Here is a 17,484-nt window from a genome sequence, read left to right on the forward strand (position 1 = left end):
CGGAGCATGAGCAGTGGGGAGGGGCAGAGGGAAGAGACTCTCCACTGACCCAGGACCCCGGGATCATGACCTGAACCAAAATGAGATGCTTCGCAGACTGAGCCCCCAGGAGCCCCTATAAGTAGGTGTTCCTATGTTGGATGCACAAATAGAGGTTATATCCTGCTGCTGAACTGATCCCACTTATTGTCAGGCTATACCCTTCGTTGTCTCAGTAACGTCGTTCTAAAATGAAAACAAGTGCAGAATTCAGTCACAAACTATCACTCTTTAATTCATCATTATGATCTACATACATGGTTAACAATATGTAGTAATGACACATCATCTTGTGTTGTTTTTTGGTTAATATTTAGTTACTTTCTAGCTGAACCCAGTAATTATTGCTGTGAAAAAATAGGCCTGACCAACATAATGTATTTTTTAGCAACAACTTGGCTTCATATGCAGTTCTACGTACTAGTCCCTTAAAGAAAAAAAAAAAATCATTGCTTGTCGTAAAATTCTGCATTTAGAATTCCCAGATGATGTCACAATCCTACATATGTTTCTTACATTTTTATAATAGGCCATTAAGCAAAAAATATAAATTAATGTCTAAACTGTGTGGTTAGACATTCTTGATAGATGTTTCTCCTAGTCAGGGATTTCTGATGCAAACTCTAAACTTTCATCGGATTTGAGCAATGGCATATATACAGTGTGAGAAACTGCAAGCTGACTAAGGAATTAAAAATCACCGAAGACTTCCATTCACTCACTATTCTACAGTGTGAAACTTCACATGCCTACAATAGTTTTTCTACTAGTAAAGGGTTTTTTTCCATGCATATTACAATGAGTAAGCTCCCCAGCATCAATTTTTCTGTTATTCTCCTTGAGCAACCTCCTTCTGTAAAGATTTTCCCGTGTAATTTCCCATTCTAGGGAGATTAGATTATCATTCAGACTGAATTTTCTTGTGCACCCTACAACCACAGATCAGCTAATGTCTCTTCCTCCTTGATGTTAAATACAGGGTTCCTCCAGATGGAGTTCACTCATGTTGTGTAAGGATAAATTTAAAATGAAGGCATTTCCATAATGAATATGGCCATAAATTTCCCCCATTTATGAGTTCTCGGAATTGTTTTAGATTAGAGCTGTGGCTGAAGGCTCTTCCATATTTTTCAGTACATTTCGAGTGAGTTCTCTCCTGTCTTCAAAGGCAAGAGCTCGTAACAAAGGCTTTTCCACACAGAGGACATTTATATGGGTTCTCTCCAGTATGAGTTCTCTCAAGTTCTTTAGAGCTTTCAACAAAGGCTTTTCCGCATAAAGGACATTTATATGGGCTCTCTCCACTATGAGTTCTCTCATGTTCTCTAAGATTAGAGCTTGTAACAAAGGCTTTCCCACACAGAGGACATTTATATGGTTTCTCTCCGGTGTGGGTTCTCTCATGTTTTCTAAGACAAGAGCTTGTAACAAAGCCTTTCCCACAAAGAGGACACTTATATGGTTTCTCTCCAGTGTGAGTTCTCTCATGTTCTCGAAGACAAGAACTCGTAACAAAGGCTTTTCCACACAGATGACACTTGTAGGGTTTCTCTCCAGTATGAGTTCTCTCATGTTCTCGAAGATTAGAGCTTGTAACAAAGGCTTTTTCACATAGAGGACATTTATATGGTTTCTCTCCAGTGTGAGTTCTCTCATGTTCTCGAAGATTAGAACTTGTAACAAAGGCTTTTCCACAAAGAAGACATTTATATGGTTTCTCTCCAGTGTGGGTTCTCTCATGTTTTTTAAGACAAGAGCTTGTAATAAAGGCTTTTCCACAAAGACGACATTTATACGGTTTCTCTCCAGTGTGAGTTCTCTCATGTTGTCTAAAACAAGAGCTTTGAACAAAGGCTTTTCCACATAGATGACATTTATATGGTTTCTCTCCAGTGTGAGTTCTCTCATGTTCTCGAAGATTAGAGCTTGTAACAAAGGCTTTTCCACATAGAAGACATTTATATGGTTTCTCTCCAGTGTGAGTTCTCTCGTGCTGTTTAAGATAAGAACTTTGAACAAAGGCTTTCCCACACAGATGACATTCATAAGGCTTCTGTCCAGAATGAATATGCTTATGTCTAGTTAAGGATGAAAAATACCTGAAGTGACTCCCACACTGATTACAGACAAATGGATTCTCTCCTGTGTGAGTTATCTTATGGGAACGAAGATGTGAGTTTCGACTGAAGTTTTTACCACACTCATCACATTTATAGGGTTTCTCTCCCGTGTGAATTCTCTGGTGTATGCAAAGCTTCCTTCTATTATGGAAGCATTTATCACATTGATTACATTTATAAGGTTTTGCTTCCATGAAATTTTTCTGGTGTCTATAAAGGTCGCTTCTATGACTGAAATGTTTTCCACATTCGCTCCATTTATAGGGTCTCTGTCCAGTATGAGTTAAGACATGTTGAGTCAATGTGTAGGTCTGACTGAAAACTTCATCATACCCAATATGTTCAAAGGGGTTTTCTCCTGGGTGATATTTCGGCTGTTGGGAAAGAGAGGAGACTGTTACAGGATTTCTCAGATATATTTATCCACTCAGTTCTCTGAATATGAATTCAGTTCTATATAAATTCTAGGCTGGCCACTCAGTGCTAAGAGCCAATTAAAATCTTCCCCAGGTTACTTACATGCACATGGGCATATTCAACTTCCGCATGTACAAACATTTTTACTGTTGTGTACCGTGTGGCTGGAGGTTTCTGGGATTTGTCCCGCATAACCTTCCACCCCAACCCGCACGAACACAGGCAGGCTCAACAGTGTTGTGTGTGAGACTCGTGCAGCATGAGTGACCTCGGGAGCCTGGTCAGTGGCCCTCGGCTGGCCTCCAGGTCAGAACGGGCCCTTCCGGTCTGGACGCCAAGAGCTGGAAGTCTTGCCTCCCATCCCCTCCTGCTCCAGGCTGGGCCGGGCCCCCGGAACGGACTCCGGGACGGAGGCAAACACACAGCCCGGGCTCCCGGAAGAGGCAGAGACGTGGTAACACGAAACGCAGCTCACTCCAAACTGCGCGGAGGCAGACAAACGTTGAACTCCAGACCCCGTCATCTGCCCTAGAACTATGGCCCCTGTGGGGATGCTCAGTGGGAAGCCCCTCCTGAGGGGAGGACGCTCTGCCCAGGCCTCTCCTTCGGGACTGCGGCCGGGCTGTCTCCACGGGGCTTCGCCAGCCGCCGAGGCTGGATGTTCTAAGTCCCCCGAGTAGATGTGACTCGGACTCGGCCTTGTTCTCCTTTACTGCTTACTCCTGCCCTCATCTGTGCGCGGATCTCCCTTTTCTTCTTTCGGTTCCTGATAGACTTTTACAGTATCAATGCAGTGTTTTTTCACCCTTTGAAACGGAGTTCGGCTGCCGTGAATCTTTTATGTGGAACATAACTGGTGTAGTCGGCAGGACTCGTGACATACCCTTTCTGAGGAAACCTCCACGCTGATGTAGATATTCCTGAGTGGGAGGACCCTCAGTTTTACTCACTGGCAAAAGAATGGTCTGAGCATGTCTGTCTTTGTGAACAACGGATGGTTATTAAAGTCAGCCGAACCACCACGACTCACAGACACTTCAGGAACTGTAACTGGGACAGATGATGTGTCATTCCTAGCTCGCTGGGGATGGCGTATGCTAACTGCACACACACAAAGGATCACATCGTGATAAGTACCAGGAGGAAAAACTAAAATGAGAAAAGGAGCAAATTGACAATCTCGAATGTCTGTGTGTCAACATCAGACTTCCGTTCTTTCTTACCAATCCACACTCACCAGCATGTGGCCAAAAAACCGGCCATATGGATGGCCAGGTAGAAATAAAAGCGAGAAGAGGGACACTGAGGAAGTGCACATAGCCATGGCTTCTGCTGGCTGTGAGTGGGACCCTGACCCCTGGGATGGCGACATCTGGGGTGACGATGAGAGGGTACAGACTGCAGTCATGGTGAGAATCGGGCTCTGACAGAGCCACCTTAAGCAGCAGGGGCATCACCCAGCAAGTGTGAGAAGAGATACTCTGAGGACTCTGAGAAAAGAATTCCTCCCAAAGAGATGTTCCAAGTACAAGATGCCGCACTAAACAAAGTCTTAAAAGAGGTGGATTCTGAATGCACTGCAACAGCCACAGTAGTTTCAGAGATTGTACCCGAAGACGGACGGGAGTGAGGGAAACAACTCTGGATCCAGAGAAGTAGGAGATATGTAAAAAAGATGCAAGGAACAGGAATGTAGGTTTTGTTGAAGGTAAAAGAAGGTAAATTTTGTCCTGGATGGGACTGGCTGTTTGTGGAGAAAAATGGCTTGGGACAAAATAGGAATGCAAAGTAAAGTCATAGAAAGTTTCCGCAGGGAGATCTTTGGAATTTTAAGTATGGTAAGGACAGAATAAGTAAATGAGTGGATTTTAAAAGTTTAAAAAGTTTAAAAAGATTAAAATTCTGCTTTTCTCTCTGTTCAAAAGACAAAGTTTCTCTAATTATTGGTTTGTACTTGCTAAGAAGATGTAAATAGTTGTTTTCTTTCTGTCTCCCCAGAAAAACCAGTTTCTATATTTTGTCTTTATCAGGTCCTAAAGGACCTGTAATCCACTTAGGCATGTGCTTTAAAACTTTCTAGGGTTTTAACAAACTTCCCAAGATTTCAACTGCAGATGAAGTTTTTTGACCAACGAGGCCCTTTTACTCAGTGTGTTAAGTTACCTGGAAAGCAATGTCAAACAAATGACGTTCAGTCTTAGGTTATGTAGTTTGGGGAAATGCCATGAGTATTCTAGAGACCACGTGCAATCCCTAAAGGTTCAATAGAGGTCGAATAAGCCCACGCGATCTCAGCTGCAATCCGCCACCCACAGGAGGACCTGAAATAACAGCTCGTTTAGGGTCACAAAGTCTTCATGGCTAATGCTAAGAAGCTTTCAAGGTCTCTGGTAACCTGGACCTTTGAGGTTTTGCTTGGATGGTAAATTGGGATTGAATCTGTTGCAAGTCTAGGTCTTTTCCAAACAGGATCAAGTGCTACAGCACGGATTACTGGAACAGGCTTGCACTTTAGACTTCTCACTGCAGAGAACTGATTCATAAATTTCCCATCCAAAGAATTCTGGTGTAACAGGTTCACAACTAGTTACTACTCAGCGTTTATTGAAGATGCCTATGGAAAGACACTTGGCAATGCGCCCAAACACTAAAATTACTGTTTCTGTGTAGATGCTCAGTGTGCTTGCCTCCACAGAGCAGACCTTCAGCAAAGCAGCTACCTCACTAGCCCTACTGTGGCAGACGTAGTTGAGCCCGTGACGGACAACGGACTAGCCCAAGAGGCGCACGAGAAAAGCGGACACTTGGGAAGGCAGGCCACTCATAGGTGGGCGCGGGACTGTGGGATGCCCACCACTCAGGATGCCGTTAAAGAAACCGTATTAAAATATCCAACTTGTCGGATTTGGCAAAAAAGCAAGAAATTCCCTAACAGTACAAAGGGCCAATACAGCACCGAAGACTCCCTGCCCAAATTTGGCAAATGGATTCTGTGAGGCCGTTACCTTGCTTCCGAGGCTGTCAATGCATTTGTGGGGCAGCGGTCACGCACCGGGCACTATGCTGGGTATGTAACAGTCGGCCCACCTGCCCACGCCACCCAGAAGAAAACGATCGGGGATGCCTGGGTGGCTCAGTCGTTAAGCAGCTGCCTGCGGCTCAGGTCATGACCCCAGGATCTTGGGACCGAGCCGCGCATTGGGCTCTCTGCTCAGCAGGGAGCCTGCTTCTCCCTCTTCCACTCCCCTGGCCTGTGTTCTCTGTCTCACTGTGTTTCTCTGTGTCACGTAATAAAATCTCTATTTAAAAAAAAAACAAACCACTATCAAAACCTTAGAGACTGTTCCATTATGATATACCTACTCAAATCCACAATGATAATGGCTCCCACTTGACAACTAATTAATAAAAGCTTTTGTCTCCTCCTATGATATTGAATGGATTTATCATAATTACCCTACTACTCGCAGGCAGTTGAACTGATGACACAGATAAACAGATTATTTAAACAACAATTTAAAAAACTAAGGGTGGGGCCACCTGGGTGGCTCAGTTGGTTAAGCCACTGCCTTCAGCTCATGTCATGATCCCAGGGAGCTGGGATCGAGTCCCACATCAGGCTCCTTGCTCAGCGGGGAGCCCGCTTCTATGTCTCTGCCTACTTGTGCTCTCTGACAAATAAATAAATAAAATCTTTTTTTTTAAAAATTAAGCATGGGTCTTTATCAAAATGGAAGTTATACCTAACGGAGGCTTTAAAAATCCTCAACAATAGACCTACTAAGCAAAATGAGACTCCATTAGGGCAGATGAAGACCCCTAATGTACCAATAGGCCGTATGACAAAACTCTTCTAGCCACTATTAATATGCTAGAATATGCAGATGCTAAGTTACCTTACAAAGCCACCTGCCAATACTGTCCCTTCTGCTGAGATTACTGCTCAAGGAGGGGACACTACAGTAACACTCCTGGGCTCTGATGATAAAACACTCATCATGTTTAGGTTCTATGCTGTCCTGTCACCTGGGCTCCAACTGAGGCTAGATCCACGAAACCAGGACAACCACTAACGTTGCCCTGCTGGGCCCACTGTTTTTTCCACACAGGACTCGCCTGCTGGCGACATGACAGACACGAGAGTTACTCCCAAGAACGTGTCAGAAGTCTTCTTCCCCCTTTGACCAAACTTGTCAAGAAAACCTTCACTATAGGACTAACAACTATCACCTTGTCCAATGACAGTGAGTATACATATGTAAAATTGAAAAAGCAAACACCCAATGATGTCAGTTTTAAATGAGAATCTATGCTTGCAACAGTGCTAAGTTTCCATTACCAACTATTAATTAATCCAATCAATACTTCCCCTAGTTGTTGGACTGGTTACCCTACTGAAGAGGGTTCCTAACAGATGCTGTATGCATAGTTACATTTACTATACTATTTATATGTTGTCGGACTTGTAGATATATCAGAAGTGCCTTGCAGGTACATACAGTGTCATATTATGCACAACTCAAGGACCGAATGTACCGTATGGCTGGAGGTTTCTGGGATTTGTCCCGCATAACCTTCCACCCCAACCCGCACGAACACAGGCAGGCTCAACAGTGTTGTGTGTGAGACTCGTGCAGCATGAGTGACCTCGGGAGCCTGGTCAGTGGCCCTCGGCTGGCCTCCAGGTCAGAACGGGCCCTTCCGGTCTGGACGCCAAGAGCTGGAAGTCTTGCCTCCCATCCCCTCCTGCTCCAGGCTGGGCCGGGCCCCCGGAACGGACTCCGGGACGGAGGCAAACACACAGCCCGGGCTCCCGGAAGAGGCAGAGACGCGGTAACACGAAACGCAGCTCACTCCAAACTGCGCGGAGGCAGACAAACGTTGAACTGCAGACCCCGTCATCTGCCCTAGAACTATGGCCCCTGTGGGGATGCTCAGTGGGAAGCCCCTCCTGAGGGGAGGACGCTCTGCCCAGGCCTCTCCTTCGGGACTGCGGCCGGGCTGTCTCCACGGGGCTTCGCCAGCCGCCGAGGCTGGATGTTCTAAGTCCCCCGAGTAGATGTGACTCGGACTCGGCCTTGTTCTCCTTTACTGCTTACTCCTGCCCTCATCTGTGCGTGGATCTCCCTTTTCTTCTTTCGGTTCCTAATAGATTTTTACAGAATCGATGCAGTGTTTTTCCCCCCTCTGAAGCGGAGAGTTCTGCTGCTGTGAATTTTTTGTTATAAAACACCTCGGTAGCATCTTCACTGGAGAGTTGAGTGTTTTTGAAGACATCATGTTTCATGCAAATAAACCATGTCTACAAAACTATCCTTTTGTAAGAGCCGTTACTGTCTAAATCCAGGCTAATTTCTTCCCCAAACTAAATTTTTGACCACATTTCCTGACAACACGTGATTAACTTATCTGACTCCCAGGCCTGCAACGAGGACAGGCACAGTCTGTCCTCAGGAGACTTACTATTATGTTGCAGTCAGATGGGTCTTCCTTGAAGATATCTTGCATAGATATTGTTTCTTCTTTTTTATAGCTGTTTTCTAAGCCTGAAATAATTGAAAACAGGAAGAGATAAACCTAAGGAATATCTTGAGTAGAGGAGAATTAAAGTGTTGAAAACACACAAGACCCATGTGTGTTTCAAACAGTCACCACTGCATGACCACATAACGTGAAACTGAGAACAATACTGGTGAATAAACACACACACTTTAGAATAATATCAACTAGAAAAAAACTCAAAACACGGAGAACATTGCGAGATGGCTAGAAGGGAGTTGGGGAAAATCGGAGGGGGAGACAAACCATGAGAGACTGGACTCTGAGAGACAAACTGAGGGTTTTGGAGGGGAGGAGGGTTGGGCATTGAGTGAACCTGGTGGTGGGTATTAAGGAGGGCACGGCCTGCATGGAGCACTGGGGGTGGTGCATAAACAATGAATCTTGGAACACACACACACACACACACACACACACAAACTAAGTTTAAAAAAATCTCAAAAAAGAAAAATAAATAATGATGGGCTATTGCAGAAAACATGAGTGGAAATCATAACCAAAAAAAAAAAAAAAAGGAGAGAGAGAGAGAAAATCATGACAAAGACCACAAAGTGAAATTTCACCTCCTGTGAGACAGGACATTCCTTCTCTGAGGTCAAATTCAAGTACAGAGCAGTCATGACAGGGCCTGAGGACTGCGGCAGGCTCCCTGGCCACTTGGTCTTCTGACGTTCTCATTCGCTCAAGCAAACGTGCACACCAGTGAGATCCTGCTGACTCACTCGCCAGACTTCTCGCACAGAGCCCGTGTCCCCAGCTCACCTGGATTCCAGCTTTGGGCAAGTCCTCTGTCTTCCCTCCACAGCTCCCCTCCTTGCTCCCACTGGGAAATCACATCTGCTTGGAAGAACTGACAGCCTAGATCAACGGGAGAATGGTACGAGAGTTTATGGAGGAAGGACCGTGTGCGCCCTGCACAACAGCCCAGAGAACAGCGCCTTCAACACCGGAAACATCGACAGTGGTTCTCAGCCTGACCCTGCACCTCAGTCAGTCAAGACCTCGGCTTGCGGTCAAGACCCCAGCTCAAAGCGGAACAGAAGGCTCTGCGTGTACATCCAGAAAGAATGAAATGAATGTTCTCACAGGGCAGCTACCATTATTTCCAAGGGAAGACGGTAACACGCACTCCACTAGAATACACTGTGGCGTTTTATGCGGAAAGTGGTACAAGATGTTTGGTTTTCAACTGTGCTCAAACTTCATCATAACGCCCAGAGCAGAAAATATGTAAGATATTGATTTATTCATCCAAAAACTATTTACTGTATTCCCAGCATTGTTCTGGGTCTCGGAGAAAGTGCAGTAGAAAGATACACAATTTGAGCCAAGAAAACTATATTCAAATTATTATGTAACAGACCTGATGAAAACAATTTACAAATTTCATCAAGTCAGAAGAGAAAGGCCACGGACGAGTAGGAGTTAGGGCAGAGAGCCGCTGGGATACGCGGAAGTGGCCCCGCCTACAGGTTTATCGATCAACAGATGACAAGCGAACGGACAGATGGCGGCGGACTCACCCACGGACACCAGATGAGTGATGTTCTCCAGCATCACATCAATGTACAGCTTCCTCTGCGACCTGTCCATCAGGGTCCACTCCTCCTGGGTTAAGTCTATGGCTACATCTTTGAAGGTCACGGACTCCTAGAACATCAGAGACAGTGTGTTTCAACAGGCCCGTGCTCAGTAATGCACAGGAGAGAACTGTCGACGGGATACTGATGGCAAAGGGGGAGCCGTGTGGATAGGAAGTCAAACTCCACGTGTGGCTCAAATCCCACATGCTCCCGTGCGGATCTGCCTGTGCCTTCCTGACACACTGAGAAACAGACACATACAGTAAGCACAGAACGACTTCATGATCACAGAATCTCAAAGTGAGATCACCCGGTGATTTCCCAATAAACTGGTGATCCTGACTAGCTGGTTGGCAATTATCACCTCCATGAAACAGCACTGCAAGGTGCCTGGCTGGCTCAGTGGGAAGCGCGTGTGACTCTTGATCCTGGGGTCAGGTGTGCGAGCCCTGGGTTCACAGAGATCGCTAGAAGGACAAATGTATACAGGCTGGGAATGCCCCAACAAGGGCCACACCACCGATCGGTCCGTTCCCTACGAACAGGCAGAGACGCATGAAGCCAGGCCCACCACGGGCATCCAGAACTCACTTGATCTTTAGAAGAGATCAGAGCGGACAGTATCGTGAGGGGCTCCTGGGGCTGCTCTTCTGGAGCGTGGCCCCACAGTGACGCCTCTGGCAGCGAGCTCTCCATTCTCGACAGCAGCGATCCTCGGATCGGTTCTCTGTATGTCAATCCTGTTTTTCTGTTCAAAGGCAACAGAATCCTCTCAATTAGTTCCGGCTCTCTTGGTCCTTCAAAAATTGCTTCAGGATTTTAAATTTTATTCTAATTTCTACACATATTCTGCCAAATGCACAGCTAATTTTTTAAAACTACTCCCCAGGCACTGTTTTCAGACTTCCAATTTTAACAAAGTTTAATCACAAAGAGGGAAAGTGAGTGAAAGAGATAAGGGTAGTACAGAGGATTTTGGTCATCTTTGGAAGCTTCCAAACCTCAAGTACACATTAACCGAACATTTTTTTTTTTAACCGAACTTTTTAAGTTTAAAATTGAGAGGAAAAAATGATTTCTTCTTTCTTCTCTTACACAGAAGTTTCTTGCATTCTCTGGAAAACAGCAGGAACACCTGTCCCCTCCGGCACCGACTGTGCCCCTCACCACGTTACTAGCACTAAGGAATACACCATTTCCCAACTAAGACCGCACAATGGATAAGAAAAGAAAATCCTGCCCATCGGTCTTCTGCAAGGACACCGTGAACGGAGAATGAGATACATTTGTGTGAATGTTGGGAAGGAGAGGACTTCCTGATCAATCCCTGACCAAACTCAAGTATCCGTGGGTCCTGAGAACCGTTACATAGAGCCCAGATCCCCAAGCACAGCTGGATGCGCTGAGAAGACTCAGGCCACGAGAAGCCTTCCCACCCACGGGCAGCAGAGCTTCCTTCCAGAGGAGGTCCCGTCTCTACTCACCCGCAGTCGCATTCTCACGAATTCCGCCCCCCCTCGCGTCCTCTGGAGCTCCAGTCCCAGACAGTACAAGCAACATGCAGGAAAAGCTGAGCGAGGAAAGAGAAGCCAAGAGACTCCAGTCTTACCCGCCATTCCCAGACACCCTGATCGTGAATCCCAGAGACCCCTCATGCAACCCCGACTCTCCCTACAAGAGCATGCCACGGGCCCTCAGAGAAGTGGGGGGCTCTCACATCTGCCTGGAGCAAACGTGAGAGGGCTTTGGCTACCACTGCTAGTAAGTAAAATATGAATGTTCTTTTCTATTTTAAGACAAGGGAATGAAAATCACTCAATTTATAAGTTAACCAGCAAGCTGTTTTTTTGTTTTTTGACGGTTTTTAAGATTTTATTTTAGAGAGAAAGACAACGGGACCAGGAGGGACAGAGGGAGACCCCATGTTGAACATGGAACCCGACCCGGGGCTCGATCCCAGGACTCTGAAACCAGGATCTAGCCTGAAACCAACTGCACCACCCAGGTACCCCGCAGACAAGGAAATGAAAATCAGTGAGCTTATAAATTAACCAGCAAGTTTCTCATAGGGTTATTTAATTCCTTTCCTGATCCCCAAATCTAAAAGCCCCTGACTTAGGAAATGTAGAATGCAGGCATTGTATGAGGAAATTTATTTATTCAATCTAACATTTTAGTAAAATTTTATCTGTAATACTGTCCTACATTAATCAACAGCACAAACAACACCAGCATTTCACAAATCTTATATTTAAAAATATTGTAAACTTGGGGCGCCTGGCTGGCTCAGTGGGTTAAGCATCTGCCTTCAGCTCGGGTCATGATCTCAGGGTCATGGGATCAAGCCCCGCATCGGCTCTCTGCTCGGCAGGGAGCCTGCCTCCCCCTGCCTCTGCCTACTTGTGATCTCTCTGTCCAAAAAAAAAAAAAAAATTGGAGCACCTGGGTGGTTCAGTGGGTTAAGCATCTGCCTTCTTCGGCTCAGGTCTTGATGCCAGGGTCCTGGGACCGAGCCCCATATCAGGTTCCCTGCTCCTTGGGGAGCCTGCTTCTCCCTCTGCCTCTGTATGTGTGTGTCTCTCTCTATCTCTCATGAATGAATAAAATCTTTTTTTAAAAAGTCTCTTAAAGAAATAAAAAACATAAAAATACTGTAAACTTTCTGGGGCACCTGGGTGGCTCCATCGGTTAAGCGTCTGCCTTCTGCTCAGGTCATGATCCCAGGGTCCTGGGATTGAGCCCCAAGTCGAGCTCCCTGCTCAGTAGGGAGCCTGCTTCTGCCTCTGCCTCTCCCCCGGCTTGTGCTTTCTCTCTCTCAAATAAATAAATAAATTCTTTTTTAAAAATAAACAAACAAGTTTTGGCAAACTAAATTTGTACCAAAATTTTGTTAGTACTTCACTGTATTTCATGGAAAAAATGGTATTATATCACAAACAAAAGTAGACTTAACTCACCTCCTTATACCTAGACTCCAAAAAATAAGGAAGACAAAATAAAAGTTTAATAAATATGACTCTCTGCTTGGAAATTTACATACATTCATTAACCCTTACAAAGACTGCTGGCTACAGCCTGAATGCCCCCGCCCCCTCCGCCCCACACAAATCCACTCCTCAAAGCCCAACTTCCCAACACGGTGGTGCCTGGAGGTAGTTTAGAGGTAGTCATGACAGCAGGCCCCCCAGGAAGGAACCGGTGACATTATTAGAGGAACACACCAGAGCTCTCCGCCACGCTGGGACTCAGTGAGCGCCAGGCTTCTCCAAGCCCGGAACTAGGCCGTCACCAAGTCCCAAATCTGCTGACATCTTGGTCTTGGGAGTTTCCAGGCTCCAAAACAGTGAAAATAAATGTGTGCTAAGCCACCTCGTCTGAGGTCTTTGTTACCAGCGGCCCAGAATGACTAAAACATGAACTTCTGTAACAAATGATACGAACGTTGTTCGCTGTTTCGGAAAGCTTTAGTAGTGTGACAAACTTACACGGCTAAAGACTGACACAGCTAGCACTTGAATTTGGTCTGTTTCCCCAACTCCGATTTCTACACACGGTCCTCTTCAGGGGTACAAGCCACCCCTAGGTCTGGGCAGCAACGCCGTGTCAGATCACGAACCACAGACCCCTGCCGCAACCCCTGCCGGCCCTCCCTTCAGCAGCTGCTCAAATCACTCCTACCTTCGGGCCCCCTGTAGTCTACCAGCCCTTAATTCCATCATCTTTACTGCCCACTTCGATCCCCATGTACTACTCCCTTCCACATGCATCCACGACAAAATAATGCAGTTTTGTTCCAACTGCGTATGCAAGCCCTGTCCAGTGCCTGGTTACGTGGCTTGTGCTCTCAAATATCGGAGATCGAGACTCCCACTTGGTTAGTTCTGCCTCACCTCCCTGATCCAGCCATTTCTTCCACCTGGTTAATGACCAACACCCGGTAGCAGACAATAGTCTTATTTCTCAAAATCCAAACATTCAAATACATAGTCTTTTTTTCACACCAGTAACTAATTCTCTAGCAGCAAACGGGTGTGTCCTGACACTCTCTTCCTGGAGTCAACATCGGATCCCACAAAGCCCCCCTCTACGCCAGAAGCCAGCCACAAATGTAGCACTGGCCTACTCACACTTCTGCTGGGAGTACCGCAGGCTCAGGAGTTCCCACAACCCCCCAAATAAGGTTGGGTAATTTTCTAGAATGGCTCTAGAATCTAGGAAAAACTTCACTTAGGCTTACTGGTCTGTTATAAAGGACAAAAATGAGTCGTCAGATGAAGAGGTACATGGGGGAGGTCCCAGAGGGTCCCCAGTGCATTATCCCTGTCCCCGAGGAGGTGGGGTGCATTACCCTCCAGCAGGCGGAAGCTTTCACCAACCTGGAGCGTCTCCAATACCGGGTGGTTAAGAGTTAAGAGTTTACAGAGCTCGACCTCCAGCAAGCTCTCCCATCCCAGAGGCCGCCAGGTGGGCTGCTATCATCTGCAAGCACAAATTTCTTCTTAACACTCTCCAGCTTTAATTTCTTTCACGCTTCTTCACTGGCCCTGAAAGCCTCCTGCCTGCTGCCCCAGCCCATCCACCCAGCTCTCCTGATGCGGTCTGCTCCCCGCTCCTGGGGCACAAAAGGTTTTGCTTGTCTCAGCAACTTTACACAACTTCTGTTCCCATGAAAAAACAAGTCTCTCAAATTATTCGTACCTCCATGAATATTCCTAAGACTTTGCTCAAATAAAATTTTTAAAAGATTTTATTTATTCATTTTGGGGGGTGGGGGGAGAGTACAAGCAGAGGGAGAAGCAGGTTCCCCAATGAGCAGGGAACCCAACATGGGACTCGATCCCAGGACCCTAGGATCATGACCTGAGCCAAAGGCAGACGCTTAACCAACTGAGCTACCCAGGCGCCCCTGCTTAAAAAAATTAACTAAAATATCTGTATTTTACATAAGCGTTTTCCTAAAGGATATAACATCCTTTAGGATTACGTACACAGCTTTTTTTTTTTAATTTCTTTAAATTATCTTTCCTAAATTAGCCTTTAAACATCACACAGTCTGACAATCTATCCTTCTTATTCTCTAGTAGAACTACTGTCTGGCACAAGCCTTGTTCCGAGTCCCCTCCTGCACACGCCTCTCTGCGGGAGAGGTCATCACTGCCGCAGGAACACTGCAGTGTGACTTGGCGGGCAAGACCGCGGCACAGGAGAGAACCCTGGAGACTAAGCACTTCATTACCTTAAATGCTTGCTATAAAAAGAACACTCACTTTTGAGAGTTAGTATTGATTCGCTTTTATATTTGATATAAATTCACTGAAAAGAAAACAAGACAAATCATTCTTTCTGGAATCAAATGCCTGTGCCTAAAATGAAAATATACTGCCTGATAATTTTCTTCAGAAGTAATTTATTCTTTTATATATTAAGGTAGGTCCTAAGGCTTACCAATTGTTTCCCATTATTAAAAAATATTTGAAACACATCCTGTTTATATGGGAAAATCAACACTGGAAGTATAAATTATTCTTGGAACCTATAATATTTTGAAGTATGTCAAGTATTACAGTCACTAGGATTTCAACAAAACCTGACTTGAAATGGGTGCTGGATGGTCTTTCTTCCCAGGGGCTAACGGAAGAGCAGAGTCTGCACAAAGCCTTCATCTGCCTGCATGGAGATGGCCAGGAGCAGGTGCTGAGGGCAACTCCCCGGGCCCAGAAGGATACAACGTCTCCCCCCAGGTCTTAACTACAGGCACACCTCACTTGGTGCACCTTGCAGATAGTTTTTTACAAAGGTGTGTGGCGACGCAATGGTGACTGGCACCATCTTCCCAATACCATTTGCTCACTTTGTTATCTCTGTGTCACAACCTGGTAATCCTCACAATGTTTCAAATATTGTCACTATTATGTTTGTTATTGTGATCTTGACGATACTGTGTGATGTGAAGTGATCTTGATGATACGTGTGTTTGATGATACTACTGCACTTGTTTTGGGGTGCCATGAGCTGTGCCTGTATCAGACGGCTAACTTAATGCTGTGGGGAGCCTGGGGGGCTCCGTCGATGAAGCGTCTGCCTTCAGCTTAAAAAAAAAAAAAATCACTGTTGTGTATGTCCTGACTGCTCCACTTAACTGTCCCCCCAACTCTCTCCCTCTCCTTGGGCCTCTATTCCACAAGACACAACAATATTGATCTTAGGCTGATCAGTAACCCTACACTGGCCTCTTAAGTATTCAAATGAGGAGTCCCACATCTCTCACCACATCAAAAGCTAGAAATGATTAAATGCCGTGGGAAAGGCCTCCTGTGCCCAACAGTTAGCCATGTTGTGAATACAAAGGAGAAGTTTTTGAAGGGGATTATAGGCACTAGTTCAGTGAACACAAGAATAAGAAAGTGAAATGAAACAAAGTTATTGCTGATACGGAGAAAGCCTGAGTGGTCTGGACGGAACCCATCTCCTAAAGCCAAGGCCTGATCCAGACCCAGGCCCGAACTCTCAGCTCTGTGAAGGCCGAGGCAGGCGGGGGAGCTGCACAGGGAGAGTCTGAAGCCCATGGAGGTTGGCTGGTGGGTTAAGGGAAGCAGCCGTCACCGGGACATGAAGGACGAGGCGAGGCCGCAGGTGCCCACGGAGACGCCGCAGCAAGTCCCCCAGAAGACCCAGCTCAGAGAACGCAGGAAGGCGGCTGCACTCGACAGCGGACTGCCGGTGTGGCCCAAGCAGCCTTCTGCCGGAGACGACGCCGTCGAGGACTGTCACAGCCAGAGGGACGTCAACGCCCGGCTTCAAAGCTGCAGAGGCCAGGCTGGCTCCCCCGTGAGGGGCTGATGCGGCCGGTGACTCTAAGTGGAAGCCAGTGCCCACGTCCCATTCTGAAAATCCTAGGGCCCTTCAGCATCGCGCTCGATCTACTCTGCCTGGGCCCTACAAATGGAACGACACGGCCTGGATGACGGTACGTCTGTCTACAACTCGATTTACTGAATACGGTAAACCACCATCAAGGAACTACTGCCAGAAAAAAGATTCCTTTCAAAATACGACTGCTCATGGACAATGCACCTGGTCACCCAAGAGCTCTGATGGAGACAGACAATGAGATTAATATGGTTTTCATGCCTAACACAGCATCCATTCTGCAAAATGGCAGGGGAAATGGGGACACAGACATGGGCACAAGACCCAGAACTTTGATAAATTATAGGGGAAAAAAAGTTTACAAGGATCTCTATAGGAAAAAAAAAAAAAATCGAAGAACAGTAGAGTTCCCCCACCCCCTTTAAATTATAGGCTCAGACTGCCTGGGTGGCTCAGGTGGTAAGTGTCTGCCTTAAGATCTCAGGGTCCTGGAATGGAGCCCCCTCACCTGCCAGGCCCCAATGCCGTCGGGCTCCCTACTCAGTGGGGAGTCTGCTTCTCCCTCTGCCTCTGACCCTACCCCCCACCTATGCTCTCTCATTCTCTGTCTCAAATAAATTAATAAAACCTTTTAAACAATTAAAAAAAAAACTGTAGGCACAGTTATAAATATGAAAGAGTTAAAAAGTATTTGTTGTTAGGGAGGAAAAGGTATAGTGCTAGAAAAGCAACGATAGTGGAAACTGACAGGTGCTGCTGGCAGTCATTCATGAAGAGGACTGGGGAGACCAGTGCAGAGAAAGAACATGTGCAAATGTCCTGAGGTTAGGCAAGCCAGACTGGACCGTGAACTAGCAAGTGGTCTGTGCACTAGAACAGTGAGTCACAGTTACACC

The 17,484-nt window shown here is 46.2% G+C and overlaps 1 protein-coding gene across 1 annotated transcript in view; it reads right to left on the bottom strand.

Moving 5' to 3' along the window:
• Positions 1 to 250: 250 nt before the first annotated feature.
• The window catches only part of LOC308339298 (uncharacterized protein), a 20,931-nt gene continuing 3,697 nt past the window's right edge, over positions 251 to 17,484 (bottom strand). Inside the window, exons 2-6 of the mRNA XM_080797822.1 lie at positions 10,310 to 10,466; positions 9,659 to 9,785; positions 8,898 to 8,993; positions 8,040 to 8,122; positions 251 to 2,533 (exon numbers count right to left, since the gene is read on the bottom strand). Of these exons, the coding sequence (XP_080653948.1) occupies positions 1,202 to 2,533; positions 8,040 to 8,122; positions 8,898 to 8,993; positions 9,659 to 9,785; positions 10,310 to 10,414 (1,743 nt within the window). The 5' untranslated portion in view covers positions 10,415 to 10,466 and the 3' untranslated portion in view covers positions 251 to 1,201. The remainder of the gene's footprint in view (positions 2,534 to 8,039; positions 8,123 to 8,897; positions 8,994 to 9,658; positions 9,786 to 10,309; positions 10,467 to 17,484) is intronic.

This window comes from Martes martes, assembly GCF_963455335.1.
Source record: "Martes martes genome assembly, chromosome: 2".
NCBI lineage: Eukaryota > Metazoa > Chordata > Mammalia > Carnivora > Mustelidae > Martes > Martes martes.